The 24,139-nt window shown below is 43.1% G+C and overlaps 1 protein-coding gene across 2 annotated transcripts in view; it reads left to right on the top strand.

Annotated features, from left to right (window-relative positions):
- FGD1 (FYVE, RhoGEF and PH domain containing 1) overlaps positions 1 to 24,139 on the top strand; it is a 153,438-nt gene that overhangs the window by 80,180 nt on the left and 49,119 nt on the right. The window contains exon 1 of one of the 2 annotated variants that reach the window (XM_073540974.1): positions 6,099 to 6,872. The exons of the other annotated variant lie outside the window; for it this stretch is intronic. Within the exon in view, the coding sequence (XP_073397075.1) occupies positions 6,845 to 6,872 (28 nt within the window). The 5' untranslated portion in view covers positions 6,099 to 6,844. Of the gene's footprint in view, positions 1 to 6,098; positions 6,873 to 24,139 lie in introns of those variants that run through there. 2 annotated transcript variants of the gene reach the window in all.

Below are 24,139 nucleotides of genomic sequence, written 5' to 3'. Positions count from 1 at the left end.
TTTCTCATGATGATACATCGCTAGGATATGATTCACTTCCTGATCAGTGGTGTCCGACCTTTCGGACCTCCATTGATTTTGAGAATGAAATGGCTTAGCTTTGTGCATGCATCGCAGTTTTCTGTTTCACAGGAAACATCAGTGCAGTGGGCCCTTAAAGGGATTGTTTTGTAATGTCCTATGAACATCAAAGACATGGGGGGTCCTAAACTTAGGGTTCCCTACATGAGCGGCTCCCATTATGGAAGACTCAAGCGGGTATTTTATTAAAAAGTTGTCCAGTCCCATGTAAGACTACGTTTTCCATGAAGAGGTTGCTAGCAGGGAAAACGCGGGCTCATTAAGGGGACCAGGAGCAGAGCTCAGAGGCCATTTACTGGAAGGGGTTGACAACGTCTTTATCTCTCAGAAATGGGTGGTCTAGAAGTTCAGACCCCAATTTATCCTAAAATAATGGATGGAAGATCGGAAACCGTTCTGCAAAATGAATGACTGACCTGAAAACCTTTGGTCAGGAGTTCCCCTGCCATCCTCTCCTGTACCCTCTGCTGGGAATTAAGGGTTGCCTTGAAGGTCTCAGTATTCGTGTCCCTTATTTTTCACGACAAGCTGGCATCCGATTCACAATGTTTTACGACATTCTTCTATTTAGTGCAGGTAGGCATGTTGCTTTGGCAGTCTTGGCTGTTGTTTTGGAACATCAGGACTCCAATAAAAGTTTAACAAAAACAAACTTATGTTTCCTTCAACTACAAAAATAAGAAAAATGCTCCTTTGTCACCCCAATCAATACCCTGTGTGGGCCACCATCCAGGCCTTGATGATCAAGCTGATAAGGAACAATGACAGGCCTGGTGGTGGTGGGGAAAGGAACAAGGCTTTGTTATTAGGGAAGGAAGTCTTATAGGGGGCAGTGACAACACCTTTTCCCAGACTTTTATCCTTTTATACTTTGGGACTGGGACTTAAACTTTTGTATAGTCCCCCAAGCAAATTAACACTGGAGTTGTAAGTCCCGGGACGGCGGCGTTTACTTTCGTGGGCTGATTCAATTAAACGTAATGGCGCATTAAACATCCGATCGTTGTATTGTTCTAACCGCAGATCCGCGCAGGGAGCTGGCAGTGGAGACGATGAAACAGAATACCCGTCTGGAGGATAATGTCGGGTGTTAGTGCATTTAGTCGGTTGCATTAACAAGTCCGCTCAATAAAGGAGAACGAGCCGGGAGACGTGGAAATGAGCGCCGCTGATTGCTGCACTTACTGGATTAGGCTCACTGGTGTCGGATGGCTGAAACTGCTCGCGCTGCTCATTCATACAGTGGGGATATGAAGGGTTAAGGTGCAATTACACAACACAATTAGCGAGAGCGATCGAACAATAATCGTACAAGATGCCCGACCAGTGAACACTTGTTCGTTGGATGAAATGATCTTTTTGGTTTGCACACAAAGTCATTATTCTCGGCAGCACATCTCACCTGTGCTGCCGAGAACATGGGCAGCCTAGGTGCACATATTACAAATCTTTCAGTGCACATTTAATAATAATAATAATAATAATAATAATAATAATCTTTATTTATATAGCGCAAACATATTCGGCAGCGCTTTACAGTTCCAAACACAAGTCATAAGTAACAATGTTAACAATACAATAATTAAAGCAAAATAAGACGACCCTGCTCGTGAGAGCTTACAATCTTCAATGAGGTGGGGGAGATACAAAGCACAGGTGTGTATTTACAATGATGTATTTACAATGAAGGTCCAGCCATCTTGAGGGATGGATGGAGATAGCAAATGGGCTACACACGCACACTTACACATAGAATGACTGTGATTAGTGAACGGGATAGGCCGCTCTGAACAAATGTGTTTTGAGGCAGCGCCTAAAACTGTGCAAATTGTGGGTAGTCCTAATTTCTTGGGGTAGAGCATTCCAGAGGATTGGTGCAGCGCGGGAGAAGTCTTGGAGTCGGGAGTGGGAGGTACGGATTAGTGCAGAGGTTAGTCGAAAGTCGTTTGCAGAGCGCAGCGGTCGGTTAGGCCGATAGACAGAAATGAGGGAGGAGATGTAGAGGGGTGCTGCACTGTGGAGAGCTTTGTGGGTGAGAACAAGTACTTTGAATTGGATTCTATAATGAATGGGCAGCCAAAGTAAGGACTGGCGAAGAGCGGATGTGTCCGAGTACCGATTAGCCAGATGGACGATCCTGGCTATTTAAAACTGGGGTCGACCTGTGTAAACTGGCTACTAATCGGCAGCCAAAAAGCAAGCATGGTGGTCATCTGCGAGGTCCTACATCTGGCACCCACACCGATAAGCTGTTCTCGGTACCTGCAGCTGCCAGATGTCAGCAGTTGCAGAGCTGAACAGGGCCTTTCCATCCAGATCTGCTTTGTGCAAGTTACATGCACTTTTTATTTTTTCCCACCAGGAGTAGTTCAAAAAAGGAGAAAGTGCTTAAAAAAATCGTCATATGAAAAGCATAGTGGATTATCCATAGAAATGAATAGTAAGGGTTTGCAAGAGTTTTTTGAAAGTTTTTTAAGGAGGATTTCGGAGCAGATCTGCCTTAGGGTATGGACACACTTTTTTTTAGAGAGGTTTTCATAGCAGAAATACTCCAAATCCTCAAAAAGTCCAAAACTCCTCAAAAACTGGGAGTTTCTGCTACGTTTTTGTTCCAAAAACTCAGGATGCACATACCCTAAGCTAAGGCTGTGTGCGCATGGCCTCCCTTAGTCGTCGGTACAGCTTTCCCCGGTGAAGCCACTTCAGGAAATGCCGAGGATCGTTTTACCAAGGCGGCTTTCACCACTCTTCTTGCGCCTCCGCTGATGTCTTTTTCTCTCTTTATTGTGAAAAGTTGTAGAACAATGAATATGTCACTTCTTTTGACACTTCAGCATTTCCGAAGAAGTGACAAGAGACTTGCTGAACACTATGTTCATTTTATGGGGCACTTTTGCGGTGAGATGGATCCCGCCTAGAAAAAGACGACGCGTGTACATACCCTTTATTCTGTGTGCGCGCAGGTTTTTTTAGAAGGTTTTGGAGCAGAAACTGAGCAGAAATACTCCTCCAAATCTCAAAACTCTGCAAAAGCTTGAAATTTCTGCTCCAAAAACTCCACGGAAAACTGCACTATTATACATAATACCTGCTGTAAATGGTCCATGGGTAACATGCATAATAACTCCCCCCTAAATCTGGCTCTACATAAGACCAGACTGTTTAGATTTCCGCTGGCACGGTGGCATATGGCCGTCTGAATGTATTAACTATAGGTGAACAGCTTGATGATGTGGATATTGACCTCATTATTATGACTCCTGGGGGGTCACATAGAATATAAACAGAGACTCCTTTATTTAAAATACATTTTATTTTACTTACTTTATATTTCGCTTATGGATCTGTCCTTCTATTCTCTGCCTCATTTCATGAATAGAACCACGGCTGCAGTAAAGACTGACACACCTATGTATACAAAGTAGTATTAGAAAGTGCAAAAAGAAGCATAATTGCAGAAAAAAAATAATGCAGCTTTCTATGCCGTTCATGGTCTGTGCAAAGCTGAGTGATGCCCCTTATAGGCCACGTCAGTGCTGACATTAGTCATTGCCTCCTGCACAGCTGCCAGAGAGCAGATGGCCACTGTCTCACTGTGGGCCATTATCTGATCATACTAAACAGTCTGAAGTTTCCAATCTGGTCACACTGCTGTTCTTTTTTTTGTTTTGTTTTGGGTTTTTTTTACGCTCAACTGCAAAACTGGTCTGTGGGTGATAACAGAAGACAATAGCTTACAGTCCCAATTGGAGAAAACCTGGCTTATATAGGTGCGTTATTGCCAAAATTATAGTTTTAAAATTTGAGATTGTAGAGGAAGGTGGTGACAACTGCTGCGGCGCTGAAATGGCTGCCATATTGGTTGTCAGGAATGATGGCGCGAGTAGTAGACGGTATTTTTTCTCCCCTTTTATGGGGAAAGTTTTGATCTTGGAAAGCTGCAGGCCGGATAGCTGACGGATCAAAGGTAGAATGCAGATGTCATGTGCCGATAGATAAGACAAAGCCACGTTACAGGTGAGTATATAGTCAAACACGCGGTTGTCAGCCCCGGACTCCAGGCGACCATAGTAATTAGTAGGAAAGATGGAAATTCTGTGCACGGATTCCTCGTAGCACTTTAAGGGGTTTTGCTAAAATGTAAAGTGCTACGGTATAAGTTGGCGATATATGAATAAGGATTATTGTTACTAGGTCTTGGCTTGTATGTTTTACAAAAAATCTGATTAATAACGCAGAATGAGATAAGGAATGGCATGAGTCTTCCCACCACAGTGGAGTCACGGAGGCCGACATGTTGCCGGGTAAACTCAGCGTCATAATAGTTTCTTGGATCGTGACTATAATGCCAGGCCTACAGTGAAGACTGACACAGGCAGGTAAAGGCGATGGTGGGGTGTTATTTCTGATTTTCAAAGCAATGGGAATTACGACAAATTTGGAGGACCCCTTTAAGGCAGTCCATGATTTTCTGACCTGCTGTAACTGTTGTGTTGGGGTCAGGGTCAGACACAGGACCGGTCAGGAAATTGCAGACATGTGAATACAGACTTAAAGGGGTTCTCCTCTTTTGGACTATGAAACCAGTCTCAGGATCTGATCACACATGGAGTTTTTTGATGTGCTCCTGCACCATCCCCAGATTTATCTGCAGTATTTTACAGTAAGGCCGTGGTCACACTTGCGTGTGTAATGCGAGAAACTCGCGCAAGTCTCGCGCATCAATACCTGGCACTGCCGCCGGCACTCGGGACCGGAGTGTGCAGCTGCATGTATTTCTATGCAGCCACACACTCAGGTCCCTAGTGGCGACAGCAGTGCCGGGTATTGGTGTTTTTTTTTTTGTTTTTTTTGGTAATATACCATTTTTGATCTCAAAGTGGAAAAATTGCTGAAAAAAAATACAGGCTGCATTTAAAATAAAAAAAAAAGGTTAAAAAATAAAAACAAGGAAAAAAATGGATCATATGATTTTACTGTTGCTGTTACAGTAAAATGAGGCATTTTTTTTTTCCAGATGGGAAAAAGCCATCAAAAACTCAGTGTGAACAAGTCCTTAGGATGTGTTTTTTTTGGGGGGGTTCCCATGCACAACGTGCCTCACACAGACTTATTGTAGCGATTTCCCCATGCACCTCAAGTCCCCAAATCAAGTGTAAATCTGGTCCATCCCTTTTTTTTTTCTTTACTTTATTCAGACTTGCCCTAACCTTTAGGCCCACCACCTTTGCTAAGATCGACGAGCCCCAAGTCCTCACACATGGGGCATAAGCTGAGAAGGGAAAAAAATCTGCAACAAAACCACAGCGAATTTCAAGTTGATTTTCACGTGGATTTGCAGCAGATTTTGCCCAGTGTATTGACACAAGTGAAGTGCATTGTAAAAACCTGCAGGGTTTTTTTAACTATTTTTTTTTTTTTTACATAGAATCATGAAAACTCCGGCCCACTGTGCGTTTTTATCGTGCTTTTTTTTTCCCTATAATCTTCTATGGGGAGCGTGAAATAAAATAATGCATGTAAGAAAAACCAAATTGTGATTTTAAGTGCAGTGTGCAATACAAAATAATATTGCGTGTGGTACTGTGTTATCCAGAAAGATAGATGTAAATACTTAAGTCCCCCCCAAAAAAATTGAGAAAAGTATTCAAGGAGTGATACCTTTATTGGCTAACTAGAGAAATTATATTCGCAAGCTTTCAGTGCTTAGAAGGTACTGTGTGAACGTACCCATAAGGAGTTAAACTGGTCAGTGCCCTTCTTTTCTCTTTTCATGTGTTTTCCATTCCACTCCCCTCTCTCCTCCTCCATCCCTCCTCTTTGCCTCTGTCTTTTACTCTCTCTCCCCCTCCCCATAAAGATGTGATTCCGCCTTTCAGACTGGCAGCTCTCTCATTTGTTAAACCCATCCTATAGGCCTCAATTAGTAGCCATGGAAATGCTTTTTGAATGGGGAGGGGTGGTGCCTGGGAGTGTTAAAGACAGCTAAAATTACAGTGGGTTAAAAAAAAAAGAGTGAAAAATCTTTGAGAGGGGCTGAACTCCGCCAGGAGAGGAGGAGAAGGAAGCTCTCTGACTGAGTTCCTGGATTCCCAGCACTACCGAGGATTCCTGGGAAGATTTTTGGGATACAAGCCAATGTCCCATATTCTGTCCATGTCAGATTCCAAAAGTCCAATCGGGTAGTGGAAACGCTTGCAAAGCCATGATGGAACCTGTAGTACGGTAAATGACTTTTTGGATTTCTCCGATGCTTGGAAAAATGACTAGGATCTCATGTGTGAATCCTACTGGAATCCTTTCTGAGGACTTCTCAAACTCCTTACCAACCAAGGCTAAATTATAGAGCACTGGAAGGATTTACGCCAGAAGATGAGGAAATTTAAAAAGAGGACATCATGTTTGGAGATCTCGGAGATCTGTAATGGACCCATGGATCTGTCATGAACTTCTGAGGACCTGGGGTGATGGTTTGGGAAACCTGAAAATGATCTAAAATGCTTTCCTGAAAGAATATGGTTTGCTTTTTATCGTGCCAGTTTTGAGATTTGCAGTCATTATTGGATATTTTTGACCCTTAAGAAAGGTGCAACCTCAACGAGGAAGCACAATGTAAGGGTTTGGCTTTTTGATGGCCAAATCTATATGTTCCCAAGCATCGACCTGCTACCGGGATGGTTGAAAAGCTCTAGAACCGCCTTGCAACGAGGAGATTTAGACCTTCATACTAGTCGTTGTTGACTTGTGTGGCACATAAGTGGTCATGTATATGGACAAGAGCAACCTGAGAGGTAAGATAATTCTGGGCAAGTTGGGTTCATAGATCTTTACCAGTCATGATCCTAGCAAAAAGAAAAACAGGGTGCACCACAGGTCCTATATCCTTGCCGGATTTCCTGCATCATTTTTACGTGGTTTGAAACAGTCTAAAAATTTTGTTGGGAAACTTAAAAGTCAAGGACACTCCTAAGTACATATTTAGAACTGGATTTCCCCGAATGCTGCTAGTAGAGGAAACCTCCATTTTTACATGCTATGGAATCAGTGGGAATTTCTCATATGGGAATGTGTTCAGTTTTACTGGAATTAGCTCTGATAAAGTTGTAGTAAAGTATGTGGTTACATTTTGTGTCCATAACTTAAAAGACGTTCCCAGTCGATATGTTAAAAGGTCTTATTGCTGGGACCCCCATTGATGTCATTTGCCAATGCAACCGAGTTTTCACTAAACAGCTGACCTCCTTGGCCTTGATCTACATGGGACTCGTACATTTCCACCAGTTTTTCAACACCACCATTGATTTCATTGGCGTAACCGGAGGTTGCAGTCGGAACCTTTGAAGGATTGTGGGGGGAGATGTCGGCGGGAGGTGTTGGTTGTAGTCGGATCCTTTGGAAGATAGGTCATAGGGGGAGCTGTTGGTTGAAGACTGAAGCTTTGAAAATCGTGAGGGGAGCTGTAGGTTGTATGCTGAACCTTACCTGAAGATCTTTGGGGGAGCTGACGGTTGTAGTCAGAACCTTCGGAAGATCATAGGGGGAGCTGTCGGTTGTAGTCGGAACCTTGGGAAGATCATGGGGGATCTGTTGGTGGTAGATGGAACCTTCAGAAGATCATAAAGAGAGCTGCTGGTTGTAGATGGTACTTTCGGGAGATCATGGAGGAACTGTTGGTTGTAGACGGAACATTTGAAAGATCATAGGGGCAGCCATCAGTTGTAGTCGGAACCTTTGGAAGATCATGGGGGGTGCTGTTGGTTGTAGATAGAACCTTCGAAAGAACATGGGGGGAGTTTATGGAAACCATTTCAAGATTGTGAGGGAAGCTGTCGATTGTAGACGGAACTTTCAGAAGATCAAGAGGAAAGCTGTCAATGGTAGACTAAATAGTTGTCGGATTGAGACTGGGGTACACTGTGCCCACCATGGTTCAGCAAGTCTATTATCACTTCTATAGGACTCGGAGCCTCATCTGGTATCGTAGGACATTCAGGCTCTAAATATGGCCAATCCTTCTGTTTTCAGCGGGAATAAACATCTGCTTTAAGTGCACCCCCCCATGCACAATCTTCTGAATTGAATGTGCATATGTATAAGGGGTGGGAAATAGTAGCTGATGGCCCAATGTGTGTTCAATCAACAGCTACTGAAGGTGTATGATCATCTTTAGTGGTCAGCTCCAATAACAGACCCATTGTTATGGCATAGTCTAGGGTGACGCTGTGTTGGCCCAGTGGGCCAGTTTGACCCTGACAGCTGTCATGCTAAGCAGAAAGCCTCAGACCTGACATTATCACCTCTGTCATTATTATTGTCTGTTTCCGCAGTAAGCTCTTTTGTTTCAATTACAGACAAGTAATCCGACTAATTCTCGCCATATTACCCACAATCCCTTCCTAGACAGCAATTACCGTGCAGCACATGCCGCTGAGGTGAAGCAGTTTTAAATAAGCCGTAGACGATGCGCTTCGTTGCCTGATCTCCTAAAATTACTCATCACTTGATTAATAATTAAGATAAGAGCTAATAATTAATTCAGTGCACAGCTGCTGACTTCAGAGCCGACCATCAGCCATTACTGGTGCACTACCAAAAATATTAAATTGCCGCTCCTCCTCGCCTCCTGTGATTGTTCCCTGGTTCTCCCCGATCAGTCCCTGGGGTCACTCTGTTAGTTATGTCTGTAGGGCCCCATTAGTCATTCTCGGGAGGCAATGGATGTTCAGTAATATGGATTAGGTCATTGCAAATTTATGTGTCTACCGGACCACACAGTTCGTGCACATGGCAACACGTATCTGTAATACGTCACCCATTGAAGTTAATGGGCTCCTACAGTACCTGTAGCTTCTAGGTGCTGTACAGAAGTACAAATAGGCAGCACATGGCTCTATAATATGGCACCAAGGGACTGCATGTGCCACGGAGCACGCATTGAGGTTCATGCACATTGTCATATTATGGATCCATGTGTAAGCTACATGTATAAAAGCCTATTACAGCTTCATCTGTAAGGGATTGAATCCCATCCTGGGACGTGAGCAATCCACTTTTAAAGTGGTGGACCATTTATTAGGATAGGTCATCAATTTCAGACCTGTGCAGGTGCAATAACCGCCACCCCCACCGATCAACTGATCCGGCCGGAAGCGCTCAGTTGCAGATCTGCCAGCACAGCGCCATCAACTGTATAGTGGCCACGGCCGGGTACTGCACATCCGCTTCCTGTCTATTGATAGGAGCAACTTTGTAATATATCATATCAGACACCGCTCTTTCATTGTGAATTCAGGGGTAAAATCTGTAAATTCTGTATTCAGTGAAGACATTGTCATTACTAAGATAGGAGATGACAGTTGATGTTTTTAAAACTCAGTGGAGTTGGTGATGTTTTATCTGTGCCGAGTAGAAGCCTAAGCTCACTGATAGAATGCTGTCAGCTCTTTTTCATCTGCTCGGCCTATAGAATACACATGACATGTCGGGTTTCTGCAGTTGTAGAGGAAGCAGACATAAGGGCAGAGTGCAGGTGATAAAGGACGTGGCATGTCATGGAACAGACGCGGCTGGCTTCCTTACACGGCGGGATGGGCATGGGTGTTGGTATACCGCAGGGAAACAAAGGATGACATTTAAAAAAAAAAAACATGTTGTGGTTTTGCAGCCCAAAGTGGAAATGTGTTATTTTTACTTCCTTTCACCTGCATAGTATTTTACTTTATGTCCTTTGCTTCCATCTTGGGTTTTTCTTTTATTGTATCCTCCAGATGTGCCATTTCTCACGTGATCCATCCCATAGTCCCCGATGGTGGCCTATGCTTGGTACACCAGGCATGAAATGACACCTGTGATGCCAGCACTCCACCACAAATACAGCCACTCCATGCTTCTGTGGCTGTCCTGCCCAACCAATTTGGAGTATGACAACGTTTCCACAGGTCCCCTTCACCAGCCAGACGGCCAAAGTAGTGTCCTTTTATCCTCCATCTGGCCACTGTACTTTTTTTGATGCTCCTTTTCTCCTAATGCTTGATTGTATGTGTGTTGCATGGCACTATAAGCCTACACATGGCATACATGGAAGGCATCTAATGGAGGAATACATCAAGGAACCATCCAACGTACACTGCAAAGGCACCCTTATGGTTATGGGGCAACCGGCATGAGTTTCAACATGCCCGATTCACACATGCCAATAGTTCTGGATTTGCCAGTACAATGGGAAACTTCTCTCGGCAAACTTAGCGATGTCTTGAGTAAAAAGAACAAATGTGATTGCGGGCTAAATCGCTCCAAAAATTGCCAACAGCAATTTTACCAACGATTCATTTTCCCACTGGGAGATACGCACTGGCATCACACATCCAACATTCACGGTCCAAGTAGGGGCCGGCCACGGGGGTCTCATTGCCCCAACTTGACAGCCTCATCTACAGTATGTCTATAAGCAGTAGTGTAATTTGAAGCTAAAGGGCCACAATTCAAAAGCTCCAACGGGGCTCCCAGTTATGGCGGATCTCTATTAGTAATGGCCTCTTCATATGGACCAAAAGATTATGGATTCATGAGTTTACGTGTTTCAGGTTAGCAACCTGAAATGCATAAACTCATGAATCCTTAATTTTTTTTTTTAACCTTTTTGCTTTTTTTTCACCATGTTTTTAATTGTACAGTAAAAGTTATGCTTTAACATTTTGTTATTGGTGCTGGAGCTCAGTCCTCATGGACCCTTCTTTCATTTTTGACCTGGATACCAGCCTGGTGTGTTCCTACACATTGTGCACCCATGATCAAACAAGGTGTACAAGTGTGAATACAAGTGATTTTCAAACTGAATTGTCCTCCATGGAAGGCGATTACTATTTTTTTCTCTTTCCTATCAAACATGCATGCTCAGCACATCCGAGCGTGCATATTTACTAAGTTGAGGGGAGTCTGCGGAGATAACTTTCGACCAAAGCAGGACCAGTTTGGTTGATTATAATTGTGATACGATGTTGCATTGTGCAAATGACAAACACATGGACAAGGTGGTGATGGATTCGTGGGTGTCACAAGGCGCTCATCAGCCGCTGCTTCTAATTATTCTCTATTGAGTTACACTTATATAATCCAAGGAGGATGGAAGACGTGGAGCTCATTGTGTACGTGGAAAGTGGCATTAACGACTCCGCTCAGCTGATATCCTGGGGGTCCATTCACAATACAGTGCCACCTGCAGATACCCGCTTTCAAGTGATCATTGATCCCTGTCGCAGCTGCACCACCCCATCCACAGTGACCACAAGGGCCAAAAATAGAGCCAGCATTGTGGCGACTGACGGGGCTCTTTGACGTCAGCGGCATAGTACAAGAAGCTTTAACACTTGAGGTGCTTTACTTTTTGTAATGTCTGTTTTAGGATTTGGACCAACAAACCTTTTCTGGAAACCACGCAACATCTGTCGGTAGGTATTGTTTTGTAGTAAAGCTTTTCTCTATTTAAGGGAATTGAGCTCGGCTCCAATACCAGACACAACCTGCGGACGGGTTTGGCACTGTTTATGAAAAGGAAAGCATACCCCTTCTGACACTGGCATACCGCCAATGGCGGCAGACCACTCGGTGGCTGTGGGGCAACAAAGTTGGGGGTGCCAGCACCGCCCCCCGCATTGTACTTTCCACTGTTTTGGCATCCTGGATGCAGATAGTGTTGAAAACAATGATTAAAAAGGGAGCCGTCAGCTGACGCTCACTCTCCCATTATTCCCCTTCTGCATCTGAGCTTTGTGACGTCTCAGCACAGAGTGTGAGATGGTGTCACTACAACACATCTTCTGTGCTGAGCAGTGCAGAGTCAGAATACCGGAGACTGCATAGACCGGAGCAGAGGAGATCAGGGAAATGTATTTTTTTTTCTGTATGGAGCATTATATGGGACCCATCACACTATATGGGGCAATATAAGGGGCCCATTATCGTGTATGAAGCAATATATGGGGCCCATTATACTGCATGGAGCAATACATGGGGTCCAGTATACTGAATAGAGAAATATATGGGGTTCATTATACTATATTGAGTATTATATGGTGCACATTATACTAATATGGAGCACTATGTAGGGCCTATAATACTGAATATGGGGTCTCTTATGCTGTATGGAGCACTATATGCGACCCATTATGCTGTATCGAGCAAAACATGGGGCCCATTGTACTGTATGGAGCACTCTATGGGGCCCATAATACGGTATGGAGCACTATATAGTGCCCATAATACTGTATGGAGAACTGTGTGGTACCTAAAATACTGTATGGGGGACTGTGTGGTTCCCATAATACTGTTTGAAGGACTATGTGGTACCTATAATACTGTATGGAGCATTATATGGGGTCCATAATATGGTATGGAGTACTATGTGGTGCCCATAATACTGTATGAAGGACTGTGTGGTGCCCATAATACTGTTTGAAGGACTGTGTGGTGCCCATAATACTGTATGGAGGACTATGTGGTACCTATAATACTGTAGGGGGACTATGTGGTGCCCATAATACTGCATGGAGGACTGTTGGACCTAAAATACTGTATAGAAGACTATTTGGTGCCCATAATACTGTATGATGGACTGTGTGGTACCCATAATACTGTTTGAAGGACTATGTGGTGCCCACAATACTGTATGGAGAACTCTGTTGTGCCCATAATATTGCATGAAGGACTGTGGTGCCCACAATACTGTATGAAGGACTAGGTGGTACCCATAATACTGTATAGAGGACTGTGTGGTGTCCATAATACTGTATGGAGGACTACATAGGAGGAAAATGACTTTGTAAGCGCTGCAAAGTTGTGGGGTATGCTCCTCTGTTGAATATTAAGGGTTTTTTTTTTTTTGGGGGGGTGCCCAAATAAAACATTTGCTATGGGGCCCCATGATGTCTATGTATGCCTCTGCCTTCTAAGTTGGCCATGCAACGCCTCTTAGCTCTTCCTGTGCCAGTCACTGATTGACATGTAGTGGACCATCTACCTTTAAGAAGAGGTTCTTCAGCAGCTGCATTTTATGATGCCTGGGTTGCGAAGCAACTTTGGTCACGCAACTATATTATTACTGCTGTTTGCTGTGGAAACCAAAACAATCAAACTGCAGACGGTCACAATTACACGTGGCTTACAATATGTGACCACAAGGTTGAAGCTCATGGGCCTCCAATGCAAAATCTCCAACAAAACCCCTAACTATCCTGGGTCTTTAGTAGTACAAGTCCAAAGGGATCTTTTGGGCCTCCTCTAGGCTCCAGCCCTACCACACAGGGCCCAATTTTTCACAAAATGCCATTAGTAACATCTGCCATGCAGTAGTTGAGCCTGCCCAATACAGTACAAGTGTCAGCTGTATTACATAGCTGGTACCCAAGTCGAAGGGCCCATTTATTTGGGTCGAACATTGGCTCAGGCGCAAAAAACAAACCCTCATACACCCACATAACCTAAAAATTGTAAACGTCATAGTTCTCGGAAATTGGCGACACAAGCAAAAATGTTTCTTTTTACAAATTTTAGAATTTTTTTTTTACTACTTCAATAAAAAAAATGATACGTTTGGTATCTGCGTACATGTACTGACTTGGAAAATCATATTGCCAGGTCAGTTTTACGATATCAACTCTGTAAATAAATTTTAAAAAAAATGCAAAATTGCACTCTTTTTGCTATTTCGCAACACCTTGAATTTTTTTTCCCACTTTCCAGTACATCATATGATAAAATTACAACTCGTCCTGCAAAAAACAAGCCCTCACATGGCTACATTGACGGAAAAGTTATGGCTTTTGGAATAAGGGGAGGAAAAAACAAAAAAAAATGAAAATTCACCCAGGCTTTAAAGGTTTAAGACATAAAGGTCAGTAAATCAAGAAAATTGCTAGAACTTTGAAGGTATCTTCAAGTGAAACTGTGAAAACCATCAATGTTATGATGAAACTGGCTTTAATGAGAACTGACAAAGAAATACCTGTGCTGCAGAGGATAAGTTTAACCATTACCAGACTCTGAAACCACAAATTGACAGCTCCTCAGTTAAAAGTCCTCTTACAGTAATTGATGCAAAGACATCAAGTAGCAGACACTTCTCAACAAAAATTGTCCAGAGGAGACTGCAAGTAGCCGACCTTTATGGTGGAATTGCTGCAAAGAAACGCAAACAAGAAGAGACTTGTTTGGTCTAAGTAACACAAGGACTTTGACATTACATCAGTGGAAATCTGTACCATTGAGTTAAAATTTGAGTTTTTAGTGCCAATGCAACATAAAAAAGGTGATTGGATGGTTTCTACTTTTGTGGTGCCCATCGTGAAGCATGCATGAGGAGGTGTGATGGTGTAGGGGTGTTTTGCTGCTGATTTATTCCAAATTCAAGGCAAATTACCAGCAAACTACAGCGTTCTGCAGCGGCGACATCCCATCTGGATTGCACTTAGTGGAACTTGTATTTGTGTTGCAACAGGATAATGACCTCAGACCCATAACCTCCAGGTTATGTATGGGCTAGTGGGAGAGGGATGGAAGCTGCGGCAAATGAAATGGCTTCACAATCACCAATCTCAACCCAATGGAGATGAATTTGGATGAGTTGGAAGCGAGCGAAGGCAAAGCAGCTGACAGGTGCTCAGCACCTTTAGGAACTTGCTCAAGACTGTTGGTAAAAGGGAGGACCGTGAGGGATCTAAGGTTTAACTCATATTCTGCATTTTTTTGTTTTATTTTATACACGTATTTACTCCTTTATGTAGGTGTCCTTTTGTGGTTTTGTATACTCCAATAAAAACAAGGAAAACCATTGCATGAACCATACTTTTGACCCGTACTGTATATATACTGTGTATACAGTGGTGTGAAAAAGTGGTTGCCCTCTTCCTGATTTCCTATTCTTTTGCATGTTTATCACATTAAATGTTTCACATCACCAAACAAATGTGAATATTAGACAAAGATAACACAAGTAATCACAAGTTTATAAATGAAGGTCTTTATTATTAAGGGAAAAAGAAATCCAAACCTACAAGGCCCTGTGTGAAAAAGTGATTGCCCCCTAAACCTAATAATGGCTGGGCCGCCTTTAGCAGCAACAACTGCAATCAAGCATTTGCGATAACTGGTAATGAGTCTTTTACAATGCTCTGTAGGAATTTTAGCCCTCTCATCTTTGCACAATTGTTGTAATTTATCCACATTAAAGAGTTTCCGAGCATGAGCCGTCTTTTTAAGGTCATGCCACATCATCTCAATCGGATTAATGTCAGGACTTTGACTAGGCCACTCCAAAGTCTTAATTTTGTTTTTCTTAAGCCATTGGTGGAGGTGAACTTGCTGGAGTGTTTCGGATCATTGTCCTGCTGCATAACCTAAGTGCGCTTCAGCTTGAGGTCACGAACAGATGGCCGGACATACTTCTTCAGTATTTTTTGGTAGACAGTAGAATTCATGGTTCCATTTACCACAGCAAGTCTTCCAGGCCCAGAAGCAGCAAAACAGTCCAAGCCCATCTCACTACCACCACCATATTTCACTTTTGTCCTGTCAGTCTACATAGTACTCTACCAAAAGTCTTGGAGATCATGATGTTTTCTGGCAAAATTGAGATGAGCCTTTATATTCTTATTGCTCAGCAGTGGTTTTAGTCTTGGAACTCTGCCAAGCAGGCCACCTTTGCCCAGGCTGTTTCTTATGGTGGAGTCATGAACACTGACCTTAACTGAGGCAAGTGAGGCCTGAAGTTCTTTGTTGTTGTGGTTTTGTTTGTGACATCGTGGATGAGTGGTCACTGCGCTTTTGGGGTCATTTTGGTCGGCTGGACATTTCTGGGAAGGTGCACCATTGTTCCATGATTTCACCATGTGTGGATAATGGCTCTCACTGTGGTTCGCTGGAGTCCCAAAGCTTGAGAAATGGCTTTATAACCTTTTCCAGACTGACAGATCTAAATTACTTTGTTTCTCATTTGTTCCAGAATTTCTTTGGATCGCAGCATGATGTCTAGTTTTTGAGGTTCTTTTGGTCTACATCACTTTGTCAGCAGGTCCTATTTAAGTGATTTCTTGATTGAGAACAGATGTGGCAGTAATCAGGCCTTGCGTGTGGCTAGGGAATGTGAACTCAGCTTCCCAAAGATGTGATAAACCACAGTTAATTTATGTTTCATGGGAAGGGGCAATCATTTTTTCACACGGAGCCCTGTAGGTTTGTATTTCTTTTTCCATTAACCCCTTTCCGACATCGGGCGTACATTTACACCGATGTCGGACTCCCTCCCTTTGATGTGGGCTCCGGCGGTGAGCCCACATCTTTCCCGGGACATGTAAGCTGTTTTGAACAGCTGACATGTGCCTGCAATAGCCGTGGGTGGAATCGCGATGCACTCGCGGCTATTAACTACTAGTTAAATGCAGCTGTCAAACGCTGATAGTGACATTTAAATGGCGCTTACGGCAATCACGCCGGAAATGCGCACACCAGTGACCCACATCACGTGATCGCAGGTCACCGGTGTGTCGACATGACAACCGGAGGGCTCCTGGAGACCTCTATGGTTGTCAATGCTGGATTGCTGTGAGCGCCACCAGGGTGGCGCTGATAGCAAGTCAGCAATTCAACTACATAGAAGTTATCTGACTATCGCCTCTATGTAGCAGAGCTGATCGGGCTTTGGCAGCTTCTAGTCTCCTATGGAGACTATTGGCATCCTGTGATAATCTAATGACTTTTGCATCAGGGAACTCATGTGCTTGACGCCTACGCTTATGTGCATTGTTTTTGTCACAGCGATGCTGTTGCTCTTGCTCTTCAAGAGTCTCATTTGCCCGTTGTCTTCGACGATGTGCCTTTGCTGCTTTCCTTTCATTGTCATTGGCGTACTTTTTAGGAGGAGCCATGTTGGCGTTGATATTTACTTTTTAAAGGTGTTTTCCCACGAACGAAAGTTCATTTTAAAAATTGTCTGTCTCTGACCGTGTACAGAATGCACCGCAGCTCCTGGGCAGGGGAGGAAGCAAAAGACAATACTGACATTACAGCAGGAGATCGCAGAAGATACATTTTGTGAGGTAAAATATTGTTTAAAAACAGTCAGTGAAATATTTTACTTCACAATCAGGAGATAGTGGCGGTCACATTAAAACTGCGCATGTGCTCCTTCTGCCGCCGGGATCAGCCGAATGATTCACTCCGCCTGCTCGAATTTCGCGCGATGTAAATCAGACCGCCGCCATCTTTGTGCAGACAGATAGCGGCGGTCATATTAAAACTGCACATGCGCTCTTCCTGTACAAAGATGGCGGCGGTCAGTGAATCATCCGGCTGATCCCGGCGGTGTGTTTGCGACGGTGTTCTGCTGGTGGTAAAGCGCAAGAGGCTGCGTATGGCGTATTTAGTGTGTGTGTGTGTGGTGCGTACGGCATATACAGAGTGTGTGTGGTGCGTACGGCGTATACAGTGTGTGTGTGGTGCATACAGTGTAGAGTGTGTGTGGTGCGTACGGCGTATACAGTGTGTATGTGTGTGTACGGCGTATACAGTGTGTTGTGCGTACGGCATATACAGTGTGTGTGTGGTGCTAACGGCGTATATAGTGTGTGTATGGTGTATACAGATTGTGTGTGGTGCGTACGGCGTATACAGTGTGTGTACGGTGTAAACAGTGTGTGTGGTGCGTATAGTGTATGGTGCGTACGGCGTATACAGTGTGTGTATGTGGTGTGACAGTGTTCCACTGGTGGTACCGCCAGCAGTTTCCATATTGAGACACCCATCACTTGGGTGTCCCAATATGGTGGTAGGTGAACTTCCACCGCTTGGAATACTGGGATCCGGAAACATCTGGACGGAACAGGATGTGAAGACATTACAAGGTAAGTATATATTAGATGCCAAAAGTAAAAAGAAAATGTGTTTAAAAAAATTTAAAAAATATAAACGTTCAAATCACCCCCCTTTCGGCCCATTCAAAATAAAACAAAAATAAAATCAAACCTACACATTTGGTATCGCTGAATTCAGAATTGCCTGATCTATCAATAAAAAAAGGATTAACTTGATCGCTAACCGGCGTGGGGAGAAAAAAGTCAAAACTACAAAATTACGTTTTTTGGTCGCCACGACATTGCATTAAAATGCAATAACGTGCGATCAAAAGATCGTATCTGCACCAAAATGGTATCATTAAAAATGTCACCTCGGCACGCAAAAAATAAGCCCTCACCCAGCTCGAGATCAAGAAAAATAAAGATGCTATGGGTATTGGAAAATGGCACAATTTTTTTTTTTCATAGCAAAGTTTGGAATTTTTTTTTTCACCACTTAGATAAAAAAGAACCTAGACATGTTTGGTGTCTATGAACTCGTTATCACCTGGAAAATCATAGTGGCAGGCCAGTTTTAGCATTTAGTGAACCTACAGTTGTGGCCAAAAGTATTGACACCCCTGAAATTTTGTCAGATAATACTCAGTTTCTTCCTGAAAATTATTGCAAACACATTATTTGTTATTATTATCTTCATTTAATTTGTCTTAAATGAAAAAACACAAAAAGAATTGTCCTAAAGCCAAATTGGATATAATTCCACACCAAACATAACAAAGAGGGTGGACAAAAGTATTGGCACTGTTCGAAAAATCATGTGATGCTTCTCTAATTTGTGTAATTAACAGCACCTGTAACTTACCTGTGGCACCTAACAGTTGTTGACAATAACTAAATCACACTTGCAGCCAGTTGACATGGATTAAAGTTGACTCAACCTCTGTCCTGTGTCCTTGTGTGTACCACATTGAGCATGGAGAAAAGAAAGAAGACCAAAGAACTGTCTGAGGACTTGAGAAACCAAATTGTGAGGAAGCATGAGCAATCTCAAGGCTACAAGTCCATCTCCAAAGACCTGAATGTTCCTGTGTCTACCGTGCGCAGTGTCATCAAGAAGTTTAAAGCCCATGGCACTGTGGCTAACCTCCCTAGATGTGGACGGAAAAGAAAAATTGACAAGAGATTTCAATGCAAGATTGTGCGGATGTTGGATAAAGAACCTCGACTAACATCCAAACAAGTTCAAGCTGCCCTGCAGAACAAGGGTACAACATTGTCAACTCGTACTATCCGTCGGCGTCTGAATGAAAAGGGACTGTATGGTAGGAGACCCTGGAAGACCCCACTTCTTACCCCGAGACATAAAAAAGCTAGGCTGGAGTTTGCCAAAACTTACCTGAAAAAGCCTAAAACGTTTTGGAAGAATGTTCTCTAGTCAGATGAGACAAAAGTAGAGCTTTTTAGGCAAAGGCCTCAACATAGATTTTACAGGAGAAAAAAAAGAGGCATTCAAAGAAAAAAAACACGGTCCCTACAGTCAAACATGGCGGAGGTTCCCTGATGTTTTGGGGTTGCTTTGCTGCCTCTGGCACTGGACTGCTTGACCGTGTGCATGGGATTATGAAGTCTGAAGACTACCAACAAATTTTGCAGCATAATGTAGGGCCCAGTGTGAGAAAGCTGGGTCTCCTCTCCCTCAGAGGTCATGGGTCTTCCAGCAGGACAATGACCCAAAACACACTTCAAAAAGCACTAGAAAATGGTTTGAGAGAAAGCACTGGAGACTTCTAAGGTGGCCAGCAATGAGTCCAGACCTGAATCCCATAGAACACCTGTGGAGAGATCTAAAAATGGCAGTTTGGAGAAGGCACCCTTCTAATATAAGGGACCTGGAGCAGTTTGCCAAAGAAGAATGGTCTAAAATTCCAGCAGAGCATTGTAAGAAACTCATTGATGGTTACCGGAAGCGGTTGTTCGCAGTTATTTTGGATAAAGGTTGTGCAACCAAGTGTTAGGCTGAGGGTGCCAATACTTTTGTCTGGCCCATTTTTGGAGTTTTGTGTGAAATGATCAATGTTTTGCCTTTTGCTTCATTCTCTATTGTGTTATTTCATTTAAGACAAATTAAATGAAGAGAATAATACCAAAGAATTTGTGTTTGCAATCATTTCCAGGAAGAAACTGAGTATTATCTGACAAAATTGCAGGGGTGTCAATACTTTTGGCCACAACTGTAGCAAAAAGATCCAAACAAAAAACAAGTGTGGGATTGCACTTTTTTTTGCAATTTCACCGCACTTGGAATTTTTTTCCCGTTTTCTAGCACATGACATGGTAAAACCAATGGTGTCGTTCCAAAGAACAACTCGTTCCACAAAAAATAAGCGAAAAACGAAAATGCAAAACCGAAAAAAGCTCCGGGGGTTAAGGAGTTAATAATAAAAGCCTTCATTTCTAAACTGCATTTTGTGGTTACTTGTGTTATCTTTGTCTAATATTTAAATTTGTTTGGTGATCTGAAACATTTCAGTGTGGCAAACATGCAAAAGAATAGGAAATCAGGAAGAGGGCATCGACTTTTTCACAAATATATATATATACACAGCTCTGGCAAAAATTAAGAGACCACTGCAACATTTTCAGTTTGGCTGATTTTTATCTTTATATTTTTGAGTAAAATGTAAATTGCTCTTTTATTCTATAAACTACTGACAACATGTCTTCGAATTTCCAAGCACTAAATTTTGTATTTATTTTCAGAAAATGAGAAATGGTCAAAATAACAAAAAATGCAGTACTTGCAGACCTCAAATAATGCTAAGAAAACAAGTTCATAATCATTTAGAAACAACAATACTAATGTTATAACTCAGGAAGAGTTCAGAAGTCAATATTTTGTGGAATAACCATGATTTTTAATCACAGCTTTCATGCGTCTTGGCATGCTTTCCACCAGTCTGTCACACTGCTTTTGGGTGACCTTATGCCACTCCTGGTACAAAGATTTAAGCAGTTCTTTGATGTCTTGTGACTATCTATCTTCCTCTTGATTACATTCCAGAGGTTTTCCATGGGGTTCAGGTCTGGAGATTGGGTTGGCCATGACAGGGATTTGATATGGTGGTCCTTCATCCACACATTGAGTGACCTAGCTGTGTGGCATGGCGCATTGTCCTGCTGGAAAAAACAGTCCTCAGAGTTGGGGAACATTGCCTGAGCAGAAGGAATCAACTGTTTTTCCAGGATAACCTTGTATGCGGCTTGATTCATACGTCCTTCGCAAAGATTAACCTGCCCAATTCCAGCCATGCTGAAGCATCCCTAGATCACCACCGATCCTCCACCAGATTTCACAGTGGGCGCAAGACATTGTGGCTTGTTCGCCTCTCCAGGTCTCAGTCTAACCATTAGGCGACCAGGTGATGGGCAAAGCTGATAATTAGACTCATCAGAGAAGATTACCTTACTCCAGTCATCTATGGTCCAATCCTTATGGTCTTAGGCAAACTTCAGCCTGGCTCTCCTTTGCTTCTCATTGATGAAAGGCTTTTTTCTAGCTTTACATGACTTGAACCCTGCCTCTAGGAGCCTGTTACGAACTCTTCTTGCCATGCACTCCACCCCAGCTGCCATTTGCCATTCCTTTTGTAGGTCACTTGATGTCATCCTGAGGTTGCTGAGTGACATTCGAATAAGATGTCGATCATCACAGTCAGTGGAGAGTCGTTTTCGCCTTCTGCCGGTCTGTAGCTTTGTTGTCCCCAATGTCTGCTGCTTGACCTTATTGTAATGGACTGCCGTATTAGAAATTTTAAGGATGGAGGCAACATGACGCTCACTGTCTCTGCTGGTAAAGCCAGAATTGAGCCCTTCTTTTCCTCACTCAAGACTTTTCTTTTCAACTCCTTTGGCATGACTAAAAGTTATTTTTTTATTCCTATTACTTTTGGGATATTACCACCACTTGCTTTGCCATCCAGCTTGCGAGAGGATTTTGAACACCACAGCAGGGTTTTTTTTTCATACTTTCCTTTGTTAAATAAGATTTGGTTCAGGTGATCTCCTAATCAGAAGCACATTAAGTAGAATGAGGTGTACTCTGGTTGGAATTCAACTGACACTGGAATGGCTGTCAGACATGGAGAGAAGTTGATTTTTATAAAACTGTGCAGTGGTCTCTTAATTTTTGCCAGAGCTGTATATGTTCATACCAACTTTCCTTTTACTGCAACATTACAGTGTAGCAGCATACCTATAGTCCATACAACTGCTCTGTGAAGCAGCGCCACCTGGTGGAAATACAGCGTTATGTCTGCTCTTGTGTCCTTACTCCCTAAATGTAAGAAAAGTGTCCCACTCACAACTAGTGTAAAGTGCTGGAATACATGTTAAATTACTGCCTTAAGGGTTTGCTTAACTAGCAAGGGCATTTGCTGAGATCATTTATATACAATTGGCCTGTAGCGATTCCCCCCTTGGAGGTTGTTTCTACTGAGTCATAATGAGAACCCCGTCATTAGGACACAATGTAATGACCCTGCATTGTACTAAAAGGCATAATGGGAAGACGCCAGAGGCAGCTGGATTTATTCTTTGTGTATTTCGTGTGGATTGTCCATCACGGATTTCTAAACTAAAATCCACCATAGTTTCTGCATCAAAATCCATGCATATCTTCTTGCAATTATTAATATGTAGGCGTGGTTTTTTGCTGCAGAATATTGTCTCCACAACAGACATTCACATGCTGGGAATTAAAAAAAAAAATAATAATAATTTTCACCCCAAAATAAAAAAAACACGATATGTTAATGAGATTGAGTTAAAACTCATCCACTTTGCTGGTTTTAGAAAATGATATGGATTTTACAGGTGGAAAATCTGTACCATATTAGGGGCACAGAAATGTATTAAGGAGAGACTGGTAAAGAGAGAATGCTTAAAATGTATGATTATTTAAGGGGTGTCTGGTTTTGAAAAATTTGTTTCCCAACTGCAGTTTGTTAAAAAAAATATTATTATTATTATTAATAAAATAACCACTAAATTCACCCTCCCCAGGTCCAGTTCTGAGTCTCCTCCAATGCTAGCGGTGTCTGCAGCCAGCAAATGAGCTGAGTGGCTCTGAATGGCCTGTGCCATTAACTCAGGCAGAAGCACTGATTGGCTGGAGCGCTGTCAATATGACATCAGCACGTCAGACAATAAAAGACCCTAGAAGTAGAGGTCACGACTCAGCGCTAGTCCCATGGAGGATGAGTAAAGCAGTTTTACGGGTAAGAGGAGTTTTCCAAAACTGGAAAATCCCCTTGAAGGGTTTTTTCCTATGTGTACAACGCCTTACCTGTCCAGACTCGGATAGTTGATGCATGTGACCGCTAGTTCCCTGTGTGAATGGAGCGGTCGCGTACGTGCGTGACCACCACGCCATTCACTTTCTAGGGGTCCTACAAAATGGAGAGTTGTAGGTCAAGGAGCCCATGAATCCCTGCTCTACAGTAGGGTTTACCTGTATGGACCCCCTATGCACACCAATACATAGAGTGGCTATCGCTCCTTGTGACCCCCACCATGTAAGTGTGCCTATGGTGACACACCCCAGATTATCTAGGTACAATATACTAGAAAGAACATTGTGGGAAACCAGAAGTTTTCCGCCTCACAAGGTCCCCGAGGAATGAACAGGGCTAAGGGGAGGGAGTCAAGAGCGTCCATGGTGCTCCTGGTGCGTCCAGATAATGGAAACGTTCCATAAGGCCATGTGCACACGTTGCGGATTCTGCTGCGGATACGCAGCGTTTCAGGCTCTGCGGGTCCGCAGCAGATTTAGGTGCGTTGTACAGTACCATTGTTTTCAATAGTAAACTGAAATACGCTGTGCAAATGCTGCGGAGTTTACCGCACAGATTTGCTGCAGGTTACAACCCGCAGCATGTCAATTCTTTGTGCGGAATCCGCAGCGGTTTCACATCTTCTCCATTGTAGAGGTGTGAAACTGCAGGGTTAAACCACAGGCTAATCTGCAGGTAAACCGCAGGTCTTTGGCCCTGCGGATTTTCCCAAATCCGCAGCACCTAAAACTACATGTGCACTTAGCCTTAGTGTGCCCATAATCTATCAATGGCTGAATGTCTGACAGGAGAGTCCTTTTGGCACCAATTTTGCCTCCCGTTTTGTAAATTCCATAGGCCTCAGTCAGACGTCCATACAACGGA

Source organism: Dendrobates tinctorius, unplaced genomic scaffold (genome assembly GCF_039654945.1).
Source record: "Dendrobates tinctorius isolate UK_male_01 unplaced genomic scaffold, ASM3965494v1 ptg000120l, whole genome shotgun sequence".
NCBI classification, from domain to species: Eukaryota; Metazoa; Chordata; class Amphibia; order Anura; family Dendrobatidae; genus Dendrobates; species Dendrobates tinctorius.
The sequence above is the reverse complement of the archived record's forward strand: the minus strand, read 5'-3'. Positions and strand labels throughout refer to the sequence as shown.